The following is an 18640-nucleotide window of genomic DNA, read 5'->3' on the forward strand; positions in this document are numbered from 1 at the left end:
TTCTTCTATTTTCTCTCTTCCACTCCTCTCATAATTCATGATTTTATTGTCCATAATATAATACAGAAAGTTGTTTTCCATTGGTGTAACATGTAATACATAAAACATGAGACAAACACATGGTGTCGTGTGCTGAAGCCAGAAGGGCGTCAAAACTCTATAAGAAAAAGTCTATGAGCAGGTACGGTCCTCTGGCTTCCAGCACAAAACATGACAAAACAGTTATATGACTTATACATAGCAAGAATTTTAAATACAATTCTGAATCACATCATGAATAAATTCAGGTATGAATATAGATGTGAATATGAAAGTAGAATAGGAGCAGCATCACAATCGAAATACGAGCAGAAAGGGAAAGGAAAAGAGAGCTCAAGCTCGAAGGACTGATAAAAGAGAGAAATATAGGGAGAGTTAGTAAGGGTCCAAAGGGAAAGGGGAGAGATAGAGGAGAGATGGCATAATTTACACTCTCTCCCTCCCACTCTTTCTTTCTCTCTGACTCCCTCCCAACTTTTTTTCTTTCTCTCCTCTTTCCCTCCCACTCTCTTTCTTTCTTTCTCTGACTCTCTCCAAATTTTTTCTTTCTCTCCTCTCTCCCTCCCACTCTTTCTTTCTCTCCGACTCCCTCCACCTTTTTTCTTTCTCTCTAACTCCCTCCAACTTTCTTTCTCTCTCTCCCTTTCCTTCTTTGTTTCTCTCTCTCTAAGTATATAGTTATCTAGCCACACGTCTTCTCCCCATGATGTGTTCACAATATATTTCAGCTACCTCCTTACTTTTCTTCTTTCCCTTCCTCTTCCTCTCTATGCATCGATACATGTACGTGGCCAGGCAGAGAGTAACGCACTGTACAATAATCACAAATAAAACAATAATTTTCAGACATATCTGATACACAATTTATTACAGAGGACAACTACACAGTTGTGCAATATGTTGCACTGAATGGAATTCAACTTGTACAAGATGCTTGTGATATCACATATCTTTACAGTAAAAAAAAAAAGAAACAATTAATTTACAGCAAATAAGTTGTACAGTGAATCTAGAATCAATAGTCCAATCCTCCCTAGAATTAAACGTAGGAAATGTCTAATTATCTTGAATCCTGCAAACACTATGGGGTTTTCTTCTAATTTAAAGAAAGGTACGTATTAGGTATCTGAGATCTAGCTTCACGCAGGTGGATGTTGAGCAGAGCCATCAATGAAACGTTCATCCCCATTGCATGGGAAAAACTAGTCCGAAAGCTTCAGTCTCTGATATCAACGGCTGTTCCGCTGAATACTCCAACATTTTTTTTTGTTAAATGCACAAGAAACCATTTGTTGATACTTGATACTCATGTTACAGTTATAACTAATCATGTCTTTTAAATAATATCTTCCACTATTTGGTATTAAAAATCTTCTGGAATAGGACAACAAGAAAATTAAATATTCACTAGCCCTTACATATTGATGTGACCCACGTACATGGAAAGGAATTCTGAAGTAAACTGGGCTACAGTAAGATCTGCATAAAGTTACAAACTTGATATTGTTATTAAATTAAATGAGTGTATTTCACCCGTTTCTCAATGAAACCTCAGATTTATTACAAAGGGTCTTTATTGTTTCCCGAGCCCTGTCTTATAAACAATATTAATCAGAACTCTATTCAAGACAAACAGAGCAATTTTAAAGTTTGTGATTCAATGGAGCACTTGCAATCGTTCCGGAGTGTGATCTCTTTTATAAGAGGGGGACAGGTTGCACTTAACATTTTGAGAAATTGTTGGATGAAATTATCCCCACATAGGACACTTTTTTAACAAACTAAGATAAGCAGTAAGACTATGAACAGTATAGATTACAAAACGCTTGCACCCTAACACAGCAGCACCACTATCAGTGTTAATGCTCCATTGGCTGATCTGAACCTGTAGCGGGCGCTGGGTCACCTTCAGCTGCTGGCGCTGCTGGGGCATCTGTATCCATGCTTGCTGCGTCGGGTGCCCGACGGCCCCTGGAGCGGGCCTCCGTCTCAATACCAGCCAGCTAGAGGAAAGGACACTAGTCAAGGAAAATGAACATTGTCTTAAAGCCCATCTGTACTAGTTTACAGGAGGGATTAGACCACCCTGCAAGGTCACTGGACAGGTGGTTATCTCATCAAATCAACTCTGAGTTAACATAAGAAAAAGAGGATCATGGGGACCAACGGTCACCAATTAGGCATTGTTTGCTATACAGAGGGAGCAAGTAGCTACAAGTAGTACAGTGGAGTTTTAAACATGGACAAAAACACAGGCACGCTAATAGTATTTGAGCCGTTGACGACTGAATTTTCTCACCTTCCATATAGAATTAACCCATTCCCTTTGAGAACCAAGTAGCTCCTGTATTAAACCTATGGGAATACAATAATTCAGTAGCCAAAGGGTTAATACAGGAAGAACCTAGTTCCAATAGACAACAGGTTAACTTGTTATATACTGCTGCTACATTTGATGTCACAAAGACCTACTAAGATATGTATTACACAGAAAACAAGATGTATTTAATGTTCAAATGAGATTTCAACAAGATTTATTTGTTGCCCTTGTCTACTCCTTCCCCTATAATTGAGGATACTCGCTAACATAATTATCTGATATTGCAATGGAGGTCAATTGAAATTATCATGACCAAGAATGCATCTATGGAGCATAAATACATTTCCCCTGGACAGGCCCTGGTTATCCTTACATATTGAGAATTGTAGCAAGCAGGTTGGGCTTTAGAATTTGGAAATACAGACTGACATTGCCTTTAGGACTAATCCTCTCTTCTCAGGATCTTGTCCTTTCATTTTCCTTTCCAAAAGAAGAAACCTCACAAAAATTTAAGATGAAAAAAAAAAAAAGGCATCAGAACATCTTTAACCAACTCCAGGAATCTTCATGCTACAAATTGTACAAAGTAAAGTCTACAATTACCATCTACACTATCATACCCCAGGCATCATCTAGTGTATCCTTGGACAACCCTTCCACTTGATGAAAATCATCTAAATAGTATTCTTCAAAATTTAAACATCAAATAACTTATTTGGTTTCACATAGTTATGTAATGCTTCATAAAAGGATACAAATTTGGCGACGTCATCGTCTTCGTAGACTGTGAACTTCTCGTCCTTGCCTACGATAGCCACTGAACAATTCTATAAGATATTGGAGAAGAAAATGGATAATATCAACAATACTATAATACAAATACTATCATAAAATATATTGTAGAGTAAAATGTGTAGGTTTTAAAGAGGGCAGTGACGCTACATTACTGCAACAACTTAATTGTTTGTCACTTTCAATGGGTAGTATATCTCTCATGACATCATCATCATCATCCTCATCATCATCATCATCATCATCATCATCATCATCATCATCCTCATCCTCATCATCCTCATCCTCATCCTCATCATCATCATCATCATCATCATCATCATCATTATCATCATCATCATCATCATCCTCATCATCATCATCATCATCATCATCATCCTCATCATCATCATCATCATCATCATCATCATCATCATCATCATCATCATCATCATCATCATCATCATCATCATCATCATCCTCACCATCGTCGTCATCATCATCATCCTCATAATCATAATCCTCATAATCCTCAAATGATGCCATTACCTTTGTATTGAGTTCACTTTCATTGGGTAGCGTATCCCTCAAAGCTCTCAACCCATGTTTCACCAGCTCTTCAAGGGTAGCTAAAAACAAAGATGGTGAACAAAAAAGAATGGTCCATAAGCACGTCTACCTAATGATATGGAATCGACATGGGCATTGCCACAATCAAGATCTCATTCATGTTTCACCAGGAGGCCCCTTTAACATTTGCCTTGGATAAAGAGACACGCAAATCTTTTCTATAATTCCATCGTGTTGGAAAATGGAATGCAATATTGTCTTGTTATGTTGTGTGCTGAAAGCCGGAGGACCGTACCTGCTCATAGACTTTTTTCTTTATAGAGTCCTGACGCCCTTCTGGCTTTCAGCACACAACACCATGTTTTTGTTTCACATATTACATGTTACACCGATGGAGAATTTTTGTCTGCAATATGTATTGACCATAAAATCTTGATTCCCCTTTTTCTGTAGATGCATATCATTCACGATTTACAGAATTGAATGTCAACAAATGAGAATTATAGAAATATTTTTGAACAAAATCTACTCACCGGTCTGGAAATCATCAATCTTCTTCTCGAGGTAGGTCCTTGCTGACTGGGAGCGAGCTCCGATGGCCATGCACTTACAATCAAAGTAGTTTGCGGATGGGCACGTCTGGAAGATGTGTGGGCCCATCTCCTGTAGAGGGATGGAAGAGAGAACACAGTAGCGTTATAATTCAACTCTTGTTTTGCCCGATAGGATAGTAGTAAATAGGACAAAATCAAAACTGGATTGTTTTTTCATGCCTTTTGAAATTAAGACATAAATAAGGAACTGAATTTTTCAAACCCTTGATTGATTTGTCCTGATTTATGTTTCTTGAGAAAGTTACATCTGAAAGAATTCTCCAAAGGCCCTAATTCAACCAGTCCACCTTTCATTCTTGAGTTACAAAAAACATTAAATTTACAAGGGGTACAAATAAGTTAGTTGTTAACTGTACAGTGTATGCGTTCATACTGCAACTGGAATCGTGCTTTACCATTGTTGTTTATTTGATTGTCATTTGATTTCTAATTAACCATGGCTAATAACTGGGGGGGGGGGGGGGGGTCAATTAACCAACCCAAATGTTGAACATATGAAACTTTTTATTTCTCAGATCTGACATAGAGAGTGGCTTTTCATGAATAAACTCAGCTTTTACAACTTTTACCATACACTACACACATATTTGTTTCCTTTCCCATTAAAGGTAATACAACGTTTTGGTATGGGGTCATGAATTTGGTTCAAATAAACATATTGGAAGCATATACGATCCTACAATATTCAGTGATCGTTGTCGCGGTCGAAATCGACTCTAATGTTATGAAATTGTAAATAATAAACACTTCATGTTGAATAGCTCCCTCTCAAGCTCAAGATATTAATTAAGCTACAAAACAATTTTTATTGACTAAAATTGACTGATTAGCTATTCTTGTTCGGAAATTATATACCACAACTACATATTCTGAGATTTTCATGGTCACAGCTACCATTGTACGGCCGTAGGAGCTATTTGAAATTCATCAAAATTTACCGGGAGCACCGGTAAATCCTTATATTCAATTTTTCTCGAAAGCAGAAGTGTTTTAGGGGCTAAAATTTCTGGTGTTTTTAATACATCCACAGGGGCATCCAAATATATTAAAATTGTAAAGAATTTCTATTCACCCATTTTTCAAAATTTCCAAAAACTTTGTAATACCTTTAAGACAATATAAATATACATATTTTGTTATGAGAGAAAACAAAAACCCTGAATACAATATTTTTCACCATAATGCTATCAGGCACACGTGAGACTATAAAATCCCACAAACCTCTCACCAGAGAGGGCATACTTACGTCATAGCCAGCAACAAGAAGTCCCACACCATACGGTCTCCTGCCATACCGCTGTGTGTTAATTTGAGATTCTGAGATGGTGGTGTTAAGATCGTCAACATTTGGAATGGATAGGACAGTTCATCAATGTATTCAAAACTACTGGGCATTATTTTTTTTATAACAGATAATATTAACAAAACCACATAACTTTCCATTTTATCCTTCCTCACATAATCTGGTGTTGCAAGTAATCCCTATAACTCCTTTAGTTTTCGTCTTCTACCAATGCATGTCCTTACGGATCTCTGGAAAATAATAATGATGATTTGATAAAGTGCAGATACTATAGAATTTACAAATGTACCCTACTCTTTGATTTAAAACTCCTTAAAATGCTTGAGTATCAGAGAAGAAATCTATTTGAACATGTCTGAAAATATGTGGGTCTTGAAGCGGCATAACTGCAAGTGCAATCTCCAAGAATGACCTTTTATATAGAGTGAAAAGAGAGGCAAGGAAAGTGTATATCTTAAAAGTGAAAAAGGTTTCTGCCAACATGCATGTTATTGAAATCATCTTACAGAGATCTCGTTTTCATAAAAAAGCTTATATTGTTGGAGCATTTTGCCCTAAGGGAAATTATTTCCCTCTCACAAAAAATGAGAGTAAAAGCTTGTCCCATATCATAAGCACATCAGAAATAAATCAAAGGATACTGTTGCCAATTTCTGAAACTAATCGGGAAACAGGTAGGGGTGTCTCGTAGGCATAGCGGGAGTTCAAACACTCTGTCCTCATGAATTTGCTGCAAGGGAAGACAAAAACAGGACACATCTTTAAGTAAAATTTTTTTTAAACATCAGAACAAGGTATTTGAGGAAAGAAGTGTGACGGTCTGCAGAAATTTGAATGTAGTCCTCTTTTTTCACTGACACATGCTCTTTTCTTTCCTTCTTTTTAATCTCACGAAGGAATAAGATAAATTATATATAACAAAAAACTGATACAAAGAATGTATTATAACTAGTAGATATCCTACTGTATGTCTTTTATTTATGAGATCACATAAACATGGAGTAAACAACTAAATCCAATCTAGTTTAAACATATTTGTGACTTACACCCAGTAAATCAGATCGATTAATCGATCTGTAATTGAAAAACAAGTCAGAAAAAATCTTGGAACCAGCAGAATTTGAACCAAGATTTTTTCTGACTTGTTTTTCAATTACAGATCGATCAATCAATCTTATTTACTGGGTGTAAGCCACAAATATGTTTAAACAATTGAAATTTCTCCCAGGAAGCATTACATTTATATATGAATCCAATTTGTTTTAACTCAAGATCTTGTAAGTCGTTTTGCTTAATCTACAGATATGCGTACATGCAATTTCATCTATGTATAATTGAATTCATTATACAATATTTGGATAGTATTTCAAAAACAAATGATAGATTTGAGGTCATGCAGAAGCCTGCATTTCATCAGCTCGAGTTTGCCAAATAACCCGCTTTTTAAAATATCCCGATCGCAAATTAACTGCAGTTGCAATTAGCTGGATATTAGGTCGAGAAAATATCCAGAGTAATCTTGGTCCTGTTTCCAATACAGCCTGCTAATTTTGCGCCTGTCTGAGCTAGTTTTTGATGAGCGTATCGGTTGGGTGAAGACACAATTTCGAGCTTCGGGATAATATTTTGAGTCTGAAAATAGCTGGTTATTTGACAAACTCTAGCTGATGAAGACAGATGATGGCCCATAGAAATTCTATAGATTTTTTTATAGAATTCTATAGAAGTTTTTTTGTAACTAAATTCTATAGACCATTTTTTATTCAGTAGCGACCAGCAATCAATTGATAATTAATAATCAATATTGCATGAGTCTTCTTCTTCTCTTTCTTCTCAGTCGTTATGCCTAATGAGACTACATGCATGGTTGAATGGTTCCTCCTTACCTAAGCATCCTAGCGTCTGATGTAAGTCCAGCGATAGAGATACCGATGTGATCATCAATGGGGATGATCTTCTTCTGATGAGAGGACAGCTCAGAAGAAGCTCTCTGGAAAAGAAAAATTACGATAGATAAAGATTACAAAGTTGATATTAAACTAATAAAAAAAGTTCGCAGTCCTTGGAACTGTTCTTCTTTTTTTACCTCTGGAAAAAGAAATAAAATAGGAAGTGAAAAAAAATTGCATAGGGCAACTTCACAGAAAAACACATCAAAGTATTCTTACAAAAGATATGAGAAGACTAAGGTTCTTGCATATTGATACAATTAATTTTTCAAAATGCTTTGAAGACCCAAAGTATGAAATTGGTGGGTTAATGCCATGGTGACAAACATTAACTGAATTTCAAAGAAGAGCTCTCAATAAGCCTTAAGAGTGCGATTTCAAAAGAAATTAATAATGCAATAGCAATATTATGTGTAGAAGTTTCACAGAAAATTTAGAAAATAAAAGGCTGCCCTGAACATAGAACACTTGAATTCCTCCTCACTAGTAGCAATCTGAACTTCATCTTCATTATAGCCTGCATAGCCCTATGAAGAATACCAAGACATTGTTTAATTTGTTTTACAAACTGTTTTAAGTACAAGTTCACCTACATCTCATATGCAGGTATTTTTAGTATTGTAATTAACACATGTTTCAATAGGGTGCCAGTGAATTTGTACTCATGACAGTTTAGGGAAACAATACTCAGAAGAAGAATGGTTACCTTAAGGGCTACAAGTACGGCATGGGTCTTGGACTTGAGACCCACGGTTGCAGAGCCCTGCTTGACGGCCTCCATGGCATACTCGATCTGATGGATCCGCCCCTGGGGACTCCATACTGTCACGTCGTTGTCATACTGGTTACGAAACTAAACAAAGATAAGCACAGATGATAAGTTTGAGTAAAATGTGCTGTTTTGAAGGAGCAATGAGTGCACTTTAGTTTAGTTTAAAGTATATTAAATCTACAAATGAATTAACAATTCACATTGATTAAGATGAAAAGTAAAAGAAGGAGAAGACGACGACGAAGAAGAAGAAGGGTGTTTTTTTTTTAAACATTAATCGTTATTTCGCTATTTGTTGACCTAGGGTGATGATTTTGGTATTATTTTTGATGTTTTTCAGCAATTATTTTGCCCCCTCCCCTGTTGGGTTGAGCCAAAAAGAATTGCATATGAAATTATGATCTCCCTCGAAGCAGTTCCCCAAAGTTGAATGACACTACAGCCCTGATTACAGATAATTAGCCTAACAATTAACAATAGATCTATCTACACACAAAGATATAAATAACGAAGAATTTAATGTACGAAATGGCAAATGAAAGAAGTCATCAATGGCAATATCACTCAGCAGTGCAGCGCAGCCAATTACGTCCAGCCCAATTCCCAACTGCAGCTGCCAGCCCCCGTACCATCAGCTCCGATATCCCTCGCACTCCTCCGGGGCAAAGCTCGCTAGAGTAACCGCTAACCTTCAGAGGATCACTGCCCAGCGCGCAGCGACCCTCTCTGAAGATGTTTGTTTATAGTCTCATATCATATTGAAGATTTAAGAATTAAGTACTGTATACATTTTAAAAAGATAATAAAATTCATTCTTATATCGACCGTACCATAATTAAAAAAAACTTACCATTATGTACTAATTTAGACAGTATTTCTTTGGATTACTCGGTCTCCCTTTTTGTCAAACGAAACGTGAGCAAGCAAATCGCATCTTTTCGCAAGAAGTTGTTTTTAAGAATGAAAGAGATATGATATAAGTTTTGCAAAAAATTAAATTCATATTAAAAATAATTAAAAATATCCAATAAATTTAATTAAATAACAATAATCAACATCATTCTTTTTAAAATTCATTTATTCTTTTACAATTGTCAAGTTTGCATGAACGACATTGCTGAAAAAACATGGGTGAAGCTTTTCTTCACACACCTAATCGGAGATGAAGGTAGCCCATCCAATGTGTAAAAATTGCCAATTTGATAAGTGTAAGGATCGCATTGTACACGTACAACCGCTATACTACACACACGCAATATATTCTTTGTGTATTGTATCCATCAGGCATGATCAGTGCAACGATGGCTGGCTACCAATTAAAATAGGCATGGTGGTCGGATATAATGAGAGTAGATGATGGGGGGGGGGGGGGGGGGGGGGGGTTAAAGCGCAGAACTTAAGGGCAAATCAAAGAATTATACTACGACCTCACCTCATTTATGTTATAAATTAAAACGTTATTATCTTCTTTCGAATTGCAATATATCCCCGCACCATAATTGGAATGGAATGGAATGGTGGTGGTTATTTTACCTGACTGCTAAGAAAGCATTAATGCTTGTATAAGTAAGCAACCAGACGGCCGACGGCTTTAGGTCCTCTCCGCGGGACCTGGTGATGAGAATTATAAGCATGTCATGCATATATATGCCTTTTCTCTGCGAAAGGGAGCATTGACTCTTTAAATACCAAATCACATAAATTCACCACCCTACGCTAACTTTTCACCACCCTAGCGTCGTGTACATTGTCTATGGATAAAGTGGAATATTAACTCTTCACCACCCTACGCTAACTTTTCACCACCCTACCGTCATGTACATTGTCTATGGATAGGTAATATTAACTCTTCACCACCCTACGCTAAGTTTTCACCACCCTACCGTCATGTACATTGTCTATGGATAAATGGTAATATTAATTCTTCACCACCCTACGCTAACTTTTCACCACCCTACCGTCATGTACATTGTCTATGGATAAAGTGGAATATTAACTCTTCACCACCCTACGCTAACTCTTCACCACCCTAGCGTCATGTACATTGTCTATGGATAAAGTGGAATATTAACTCTTCACCACCCTACGCTAACTTTTCACCACCCTAACGCCATGTACATTGTCTATGGATAAAGTGGAATATTAACTCTTCACCACCCTACGCTAACTTTTCACCACCCTAGCGTCATGTACATTGTCTATGGATAAACTGGAATATTAATTTTTCACCACTCTACGCTAACTTTTCACCAACCTAGCGTCATGTACATTGTCTATGGATAAACTGGAATATTAATTTGTCACCATCCAATTACAATACAGTGTATTGTCCTATGTGCAGGCCAAAAATAATGACGAGGTTAAATTCCAACGTAATTTGAATGATAATAATAATTTAGAACTTCCCTCAAAACCAAAAGGTTTGAAAATGTCTTTTTGTGAGAAAATAATGATCATTAGTTGTCAAATTGAATTTAGCGAGCACGCTCGTTTAATTAGTCTGATTTTTACATAATAGACAAATGTACATTTAGTACATGTAGAGAGGCGCGGATCCGGGGGGGGGGGCGAGCGGGCCTTGCCCCCCCCCCCCCCGAAAAAAAAGGAGAGAAAGAAAAGGAAAAGAAGGGAAAGGGAAAGAGGAGAAAAAGGGAAAAAAAGGAAGAAGAAAAGAAAAGAGGGAAGAAGGAGATCGGGGGGGGGGGCAAAATGAATTGCCTCCCAGGCTGCTGCCCCCTCCCCCAATCAAAAAATAAAAGAGAAGGAAGGAAAGGGAAGAAAAAAAGGAAAAAATGAGATAAAGGGAAGAAAAAAAGAGGAAGAAGAAAAGAAAAGAAGGGGGATATCAGTTGCAATTTTCCCGATCGGGGGGGGGGGGGGTTGGAGGCAAAAGGCCCTTGCCTCCCCCCCCCCCCCCCCGTCCCCGCGTTAAAAAAAAGAGAAGGAAGGAAAAGGAAAAGAGGAGAGCTAAAAGGGAACAAAAAAGAGGAAGAAGAAAAGAAAAGGGAGAAAAGAAGGGGAGATCAATCAACAATGTGTGGAGCGGAGTGGGGCCAAAATGACCTCCCCCCCCCCCCCCAGGCAAACTTAAAAGAGAGAGAAGGGAAGGGAAAGGGAAAGAGGAGAGAAAGGGAAAGAGCAAAAAGAGAATGAAGAAAGGTAAGGGATATCAGTTGTAATTTTCTCGTCAACAAGGTGTAAATCTGGGGGGGGGGGGGGGGGGGCACTGGCGTACTGATAGGGGAGGGGGGGGGGGGCTTTGGGGAAATAAAATTCAAACGTGGTTAATTTCTAATTCCATAACGGTGGTTTACAAATAATGCTGAAATGACATAATTTTCCGAGATTTTTCATCACTTTTAAGTAAATTGTACTTTTGTATGCGTTTGTTGGAAAATGACAAACTCCTAAATTTACAGCCAGGCAAGAAAATGCTTCTTGAGATGCCTACATGTCAGGGCCCGCGGAACGGCGGGGATCGGGATCCTCGAGCCTCCCCCCCCCACTTTTTTTTTGAAAAAGTATATAAAGAGAAATAGAAAGAAAGAGAGCAAGAAAGAAAAAATAGTTAACTGCCAGTGACACATTATAATGATGTATCAAAATATGCTCATCTGACCATGATTAAATTAAATGCCTAAGGCGGGCCCTTAGATGCTCATCTGACAGTAATTAAACGCCTAAAACCCCTGAGCTTCCGGGGGCTCTGGCCCCTGACCCCAACGAAAAGCCTCAAGGCGGGCCCTTGATACTCATCTGACCGTAATTGAGTGCCTAAAACTCTTGAGTTTCCGGGGGCTCCGCCTCTTGACCCCCACGCCAATTAGTGACCTGCAAATGTCACAATGGGCAGACAAGGTATCAACATAAGTTCATCTGACTGCAGGCGCGTAGCCAGGGGGGCGGTGGGGTGGTCCCCCAAAAAACGCGTAGCGAGGGAGCGCGGGAGGGGGGAAACTGAATTCAGACGAAGAATATTTTCGAGAGCGGTACAACGAATCGTCTTCTTTCTCTAAAAAATAAATGAAACGTCGAAGCTTCCGCGCTTCGCACGGGAGGGGGGGGGAACTGAATTTAGACAAGGATTAAGAGTCGAGAACGGTACAACGAATCGTCTTCTTTCTTTAATGATTTAATAAAACGTAAAAGCTTCCGCGCTTCACGCAGGAGGAAGAAAATAAATTCAGACGAGGATTATCTTCGAGAGCGGTACAACGAATCGTCTTCTTTCTCTAATAATTTAATGAAACGTCGTAGCTTCCGCGCTTCGCGCGGGAGGAGGGGGAGGAGACTGAATTTAAACAAGGATTAAGAGTCGAGAACGGTACAACGAATCGTCTTCTTTCTCTAATGATTTAATGAAACGTAAAAGCTTCCGCGGTTCGCACAGGGGGGGGGGGGGGAACTGAAGTTAGACAAGGATTAAGAGTCAAGAACGATACAACGAATCGTCTTCTTTCTCTAATGATTTAATGAAACGTAAAAGCTTCGCGCGGGAGGGGGGGGGGGGGAAACTGAATTTAGACGAAGATTAAGAGTCGATAACGGTACAACGAATCGTCTTCTTTCTCTAATAATTTTTGAAATGTCAAAGCTTCCGGGGAAAACTCGCCCCTACTTGCACCCACCCCCTCCCAATTACGTCACTGCTGGTCACCATAACGTACCAATATTTGGCTCGCATGATTTCAAATTGCCCCCCCCCTAAGAAATCCTGGATCCGTGCCTGCATGTACCCCTTACAGCTCTATTTATTACCAAAGCAAGTCAATCATTCATTCAATAGCGTCTGACGGTCAAGTCTTAAAAGTAAACAGGTTTCCTTGCATAATTTGAATTCTATAGGACACTGCTAACAGATATACGTGACATATTCACAATTCCTGCAAAGTTCTTCAGACTTTCATGTTGGCTGAAAAAGAGATCATGGGGTTCAAATAAAACCTTTAAGAGATTTATTATTTCCGATCGGTGGGTTTATGTATAAGCAATTGCTTCACGAGGATGAACTGAAATAAACAGATGCGATCCCCTTCTGTCGCCTATATAAATTTTAAAAAAATATATAGGGCTTGATATGTAGACGGGTGAGATACTTTAACAATGAAACAGTCCTCTTCATTTAACAGACTATAAAAACAAATTATAAAACTTGCACTCTCCAAAATATTATCGTCAAGAATTTAAAATTATATTGTACTATCCTGTATATCTTTTTCTAATACAACTGTAGAGAAAACATATATTGTAACATTCTGTAATATGTGGAATATATTTTACAAATGAACCTCGATATACCTGGCAAATTACCTTGTTCCCGAAATATTTTGCGGTACCGCAAGATCTTATGCAGGTACATGCAACTGGGAAACTGTTGATTCGTCGGAAGTTTGCAACTTGAATGGATCTTATTTCAGTCGTTATGAATTCAAGAGAATCGGAAATGAACGGCCAAATTGTTGTGCTGTTTATGTAGGACCTCCACACAATTCCACATTGATTCCAAAGGGATGACAACATAATGAAGCACGAAGGCAAAGCTGGTCTCGTAAATGTTTTTAATAATATGTGGTTTTCATTGTGACTTGGTTGCCATGTCTAATGTTTTAAATATGTGCACAGCTGCATTTGAGATGTAAACTGACTGTACAACATTGAATTTATCTCCCATATAATTATACTAGAGAGAATGTGAATAACAACGAATTTGTTAACAAAACGCATTTTGCCCCCCCCCACACAAAAACGCCCCCCCCCCTCCAAAAAAAAAAAAAAGAAAAAAAAAAAGGAGTAAACATGGTTTGTATTTTTAACCCAAAAGAACATAACAATAATAAAATCCTGAATTAAATCACATATACAATTCCATTCAAAGAAAAGAAACGTTCACAGGAATTAAATTTCATAAACATTGCGCATGCCACCTATACGGTATTTATCAATGGAGGTCTTTATAATAGCGCAAATCATGGACATATTGTGCGAAAATGGGAAAGTGTGTCTGTTTTTGTTGTTATAGGGGTGAGAAGACATGAGCCCCCGAACGCTGGCGTACTGATGGGGGGGGGGGGGGTGTATTTCTTATTCGATACCAGTAATTTATAAATGTTCTTGTTATGACATGATTTTCCGATATTTTTTCTCCATTTTTTTGTGTAAGTCTTACCTTTTTATGCGTTGTTGGACGATAAGAAATTCCCAAATTACAGTCGAGCGAAAAATACGCTTATTTAGAAGCCTTTATGTCATGGTCTGCAAAGTGGTTGGGCTCTAGCCTCCCCCCCCCCTCACTTTTGAAAAAGTATGTTAAATAGAAAAAGAAAGAAAGACGGAGAGAGAAAATAAGTGACCTGCCAATGTCACAAATAAGGTATAAAAAATGCTCATCTGACCGTAATTAAATGCCTTAAACCCCAGAGCTTAAGGGGCTCCGCCCCGAACCCCACCAAGTGCCTTAAGGCGGCCCCCTTGATGCTCATCTGACCGTAATATACCTAAAACCCTGAGCTTCCGGGGGCTCTGTCCTTGGATGCTCATCTGACCGTAATTAAATACCTAAAAAACCCGAGATTTCGGGGGTTATGCCCCCTAGACCCCACCAATGTCCCTAAGGCAGGCTCCTGGATGCTCCTGGATGCTCATCTGACCGTAATTAAATACCTAAGCCCCTGAGCTTCCGCGGGCTCTGCCCCCCTGGAGCCCACCAGGGGCCCTAAGGCGGGCCCGTGGATGCTCATCTGATCGTAATTAAAAACCTAAAACCCCTGAGCTTCCGGGGGCTCTGCCCCCTGGACCCACTATAGGGCGGGCCCCTGGATGCTCATCTGACCGTAGTTAAATATTAAAACCTCTGGGCTTCTGGGGGTTCCCCCCCCCTGGAACACGTCAATGGCCCTAAGGCGGGCCCTGGATGCTCATCTGACCGTAATTAAATACCTAAGCCCCTGAGCTTCCGCGGGCTCTGCCCCCTGGACCCCACCAAGGGCCCTAAGGCGGGCCCGTGGATGCTCATCTGATCGTAATTAAATACCTAAAACCCCTGAGCTTCCGGGGCTCTGCCCCTGGACCCACTATAGGGCGGGCCCCTGGATGCTCATCTGACCGTAGTCAAATATTAAAACCTCTAGGCTTCTGGGGGTCCCCCCCCCCATGGAACACGTCAATGGCCCTAAGGCGGGCCCCTGGATGCTCATCTGACCGTAGTCAAATAGTAAAACCTCTGGGCTTCTGGGGTTTCCCCCCCCCTGGAACACGTCAATGGCCCTAAGGCGGGCCCTGGATGCTCATCTGACCGTAATTAAATACCTAAGCACCTGAGCTTCCGCGGGCTCTGCCCCTTGACCCCCCTACCGAGACTCATGCCCTGGACCCTACGCCAATTTACGCTCTACCTGATCGTTAATACTCCACTTTGAAAAACGTTCCGCGGGAGCTGCATGTAACATGTAAGACTGGTGGTGATGCAGATTTTTTCCTCTGCCCCCCCCCCCTTCCGAACGTTTTTTCTCATTACGTCACTGCCCCTGGAAGGTGAGTGTCATAAATATGTCATAAATACTAAGTTTCCTCAAACATTATAAAACATGATACAATATTATTATTTGCGGAAGAAGGACTGTCATCGTAAGCAGATTGCTTGATAAAACGACAACCCTAGACAAAAACTCATGAATATATTAACACATATTAAGCAGATACGGATAGGTAATTTAAAGTACAAATTTCGATGATGGTGATATCGACAATGCAGATGAGGATGATGATGATGATGAAGACGATGATGATGATGATGATGATGATGATAATGATTCGAATGAAAGAAGAGATGACATGATAAACAATGAATAGTTGACACAGAAATTCTACCTTGAGTATTCTGATAATAACATCGTTTTAACTTTGGCCTTAAATGAGTAGAGTGAGCAGGCCCGTAGCCACGGGGGGGGGGGGGGGGGGGGGGGGCACGTGCCCCCCCCCCAAAAAATTGAAATTGTTTAGACCCCTCCCCAGAACGTCGATCAATTACATGTATGTGTCCCCCCCCCCCCCTAAACATCAAACTCTGGCTACGGCCCTGGGAGGGAGCAACATGATTTAATAGATTCTGGGAGAAAGTTCCATAGGTCAGGACCATGGTGTCTTATGGATTTATTTCGGGTATACTAGATGAAAATTGAGGAATTACGAGTAGGGTAAGAGTGAATAGCTTTATTCATAGTGTAAAAGTTTTGAAATGAAAGAGGGAGCATATTTTTTAAATACTTAAACATGATCAGTAAACATTGTAGCGAATTTATGTCGAATACTGTAAAGGTTTTCAGTTTGTAAAATATTGGACTTGTGTGCGATAAATAATGGTGAACCAGTACATAATACGAAGGGCTTTCTTTTGCAATAAATAAATAGAGTTGATTTTGATTTTGGCGCTGGTGGCCAATACTAAATTGCAATATGTTATATACTGTAATATCAATGAATTATAAAGCATAACAAGCGGATAACATGGGATTAATTTCTTCTTTCAAAATCATTTCAAAATTACAGTAAGTTTATTGGCTGCATGTATCTCTTTCAAAAAGTGTTTGAACTAACTATAACAATCCCATTTTTGTCTTGATATCTTGATTTGAAATGTCTTGATTTGTAACTGTCCCTTATTACCTACGCATATTGGTAATGAGAGACCTTTGGTGATGACGTCATAAATTATTTTTATCTTATTAATCAGTTACATCATGACCACAATTTTGTTTCCCAATAAAGAGAAGAAGTTACTAAAGAGAAAACAAAACTTTCTGTATGTGTAACATTTTTCATGTTTATGTAAATTATGGAAATGTGCTTAAGGGTCTCCAATTCCCCACACCTATCCTAGTACTAGAGATTAAAGAGGGCACTTATGAGAATGGAAAATGGACACTTATGGCAATGGAAAATGGGAACTTGTCGAAGGAAAAGGGGCACGTGTCAAAATAAAAGGGGCACTTATCAGAGTAAAAGGAGCACTATTCCTATGTAAAAAGGGGCACTTTTCGGGTGCTTGAAAAAGTGGGGGGAGGGGGCACTGTGCCCCTACTCCCCCCAGGAGTGCGGCCTCTGCTGGGGAGTATTCCTACCATTATGGTCGCCGTGAAGGCATAGGCATAACTAACACAAACTAACACGGTAAAGAGTTAATATTCCAGTTTATAGACTATATGTACATGGCGCTATATAGGGTGGTGAAAAGTTAGCGTAGGGTGGTGAAAAATTAAGAGTGCAGTTTATCCATAGACAATGTACATTGCGCTGTAGGGTGGTGAAAAGTTAGCGTAGGGTGGTGAAGAGTTAATATTCCAGCTTATCCATAGACAATGTACATGACGCTAGGGTGGTGAATAGATAGCGTAGGGTGGTGAAGAGTTAATATTCCACTTTATCCATAGACAATGTACATGGCGCTAGGGTGGTGAAAAGTTAGCGTAGGGTGGTGAAGAATTAATATTCCAGTTTATCCATAGACAATGTACATGACGCTAGGGTGGTGAATAGATAGCGTAGGGTGGTGAAGAATAAATATTCCACTTTATCCATCGACAATGTACATGACGCTGATGTGGTAAAGAGTTGAGATTTAAAAAAATATATCCATAGAAAATATGTACATGACGGTGACATAATGGTGAATAGTTTCTGTGATTTGGTATTTAAAGAGTCAATGCCCCTTTTCCCAGAGAAGGCATATTTATTTATTTATTTATTTATGCATGCATGCATGCATGTTCACAATTTCATAATTCATTGAAGTTAACATCACATGAAAAATGAATATAAAATAATATAACAAATCATTTCAATTTTACAATCCATTTGAATTGACTTCACATGAAAAAGAATATAACAATGATGTATCATAGACACGTTGCAACTAATATACAGTTTGAAGAAAGAACACACAAAGGTACGTGATGAAACATAAGCAAATAGAGCTTGAATCGTGTACCACCTTTCAAATATATAACATATGACAAATAACATTCATGCATGACTTATAATTATGGTGCGGGGATATATTGCAATTCAAAAGAAGATAATAACTTTTTAATTTCTAACATACATGAGGTGAGGTCTTAGTATAATTCTTTGATTTGCCCCCTAAGTACTGCGCTTTACCCCCCCCCCCCCCCCCCCCTCCATCATCTACTCTCATTATATCCGACCACCATGCCTATTTTAATTGGTAGCCAGCCATCGTTGCATTGATCATGCCTGACGGATACAATACACAAAGAATATATTGCGTGTGTGTAGTATAGCGGTTGT

The 18640-nt window shown here is 39.0% G+C and overlaps 1 protein-coding gene across 1 annotated transcript; it reads right to left on the reverse strand.

Moving 5' to 3' along the window:
* Positions 1-878: 878 nt before the first annotated feature.
* LOC584825 (proteasome subunit alpha type-1) lies at positions 879-9276 on the reverse strand. Its single transcript, XM_030988513.1, has 9 exons — positions 9189-9276; positions 8273-8419; positions 7504-7607; positions 6259-6347; positions 5561-5631; positions 4234-4363; positions 3680-3759; positions 3115-3186; positions 879-2042 (listed from the first exon to the last, which is right to left on the reverse strand). The coding sequence occupies exons 1-9, from the start codon at positions 9189-9191 to the stop codon at positions 1899-1901; spliced, it is 840 nt and encodes a 279-aa protein (XP_030844373.1). The 5' UTR covers positions 9192-9276; the 3' UTR covers positions 879-1898.
* Between the last annotated feature and the right edge of the window lie 9364 nt (positions 9277-18640).

The sequence above is a fragment of the Strongylocentrotus purpuratus genome, unplaced genomic scaffold (assembly GCF_000002235.5).
Source record: "Strongylocentrotus purpuratus isolate Spur 01 unplaced genomic scaffold, Spur_5.0 spur5_scaffold_17, whole genome shotgun sequence".
Lineage (NCBI taxonomy): Eukaryota > Metazoa > Echinodermata > Echinoidea > Camarodonta > Strongylocentrotidae > Strongylocentrotus > Strongylocentrotus purpuratus.

Excerpts from the sequence above, each read along its gene's own strand:
- LOC584825 (XM_030988513.1), bottom strand. Across the intron at positions 7,608-8,272 it reads CCGTACTTGTAGCCCTTAAG|AGAGCTTCTTCTGAGCTGTC; the intron begins GTAACCATTCTT and ends TTTCTTTTCCAG. Across the intron at positions 4,364-5,560 it reads TTCTTGTTGCTGGCTATGAC|GAGATGGGCCCACACATCTT; the intron begins GTAAGTATGCCC and ends ATCCCTCTACAG.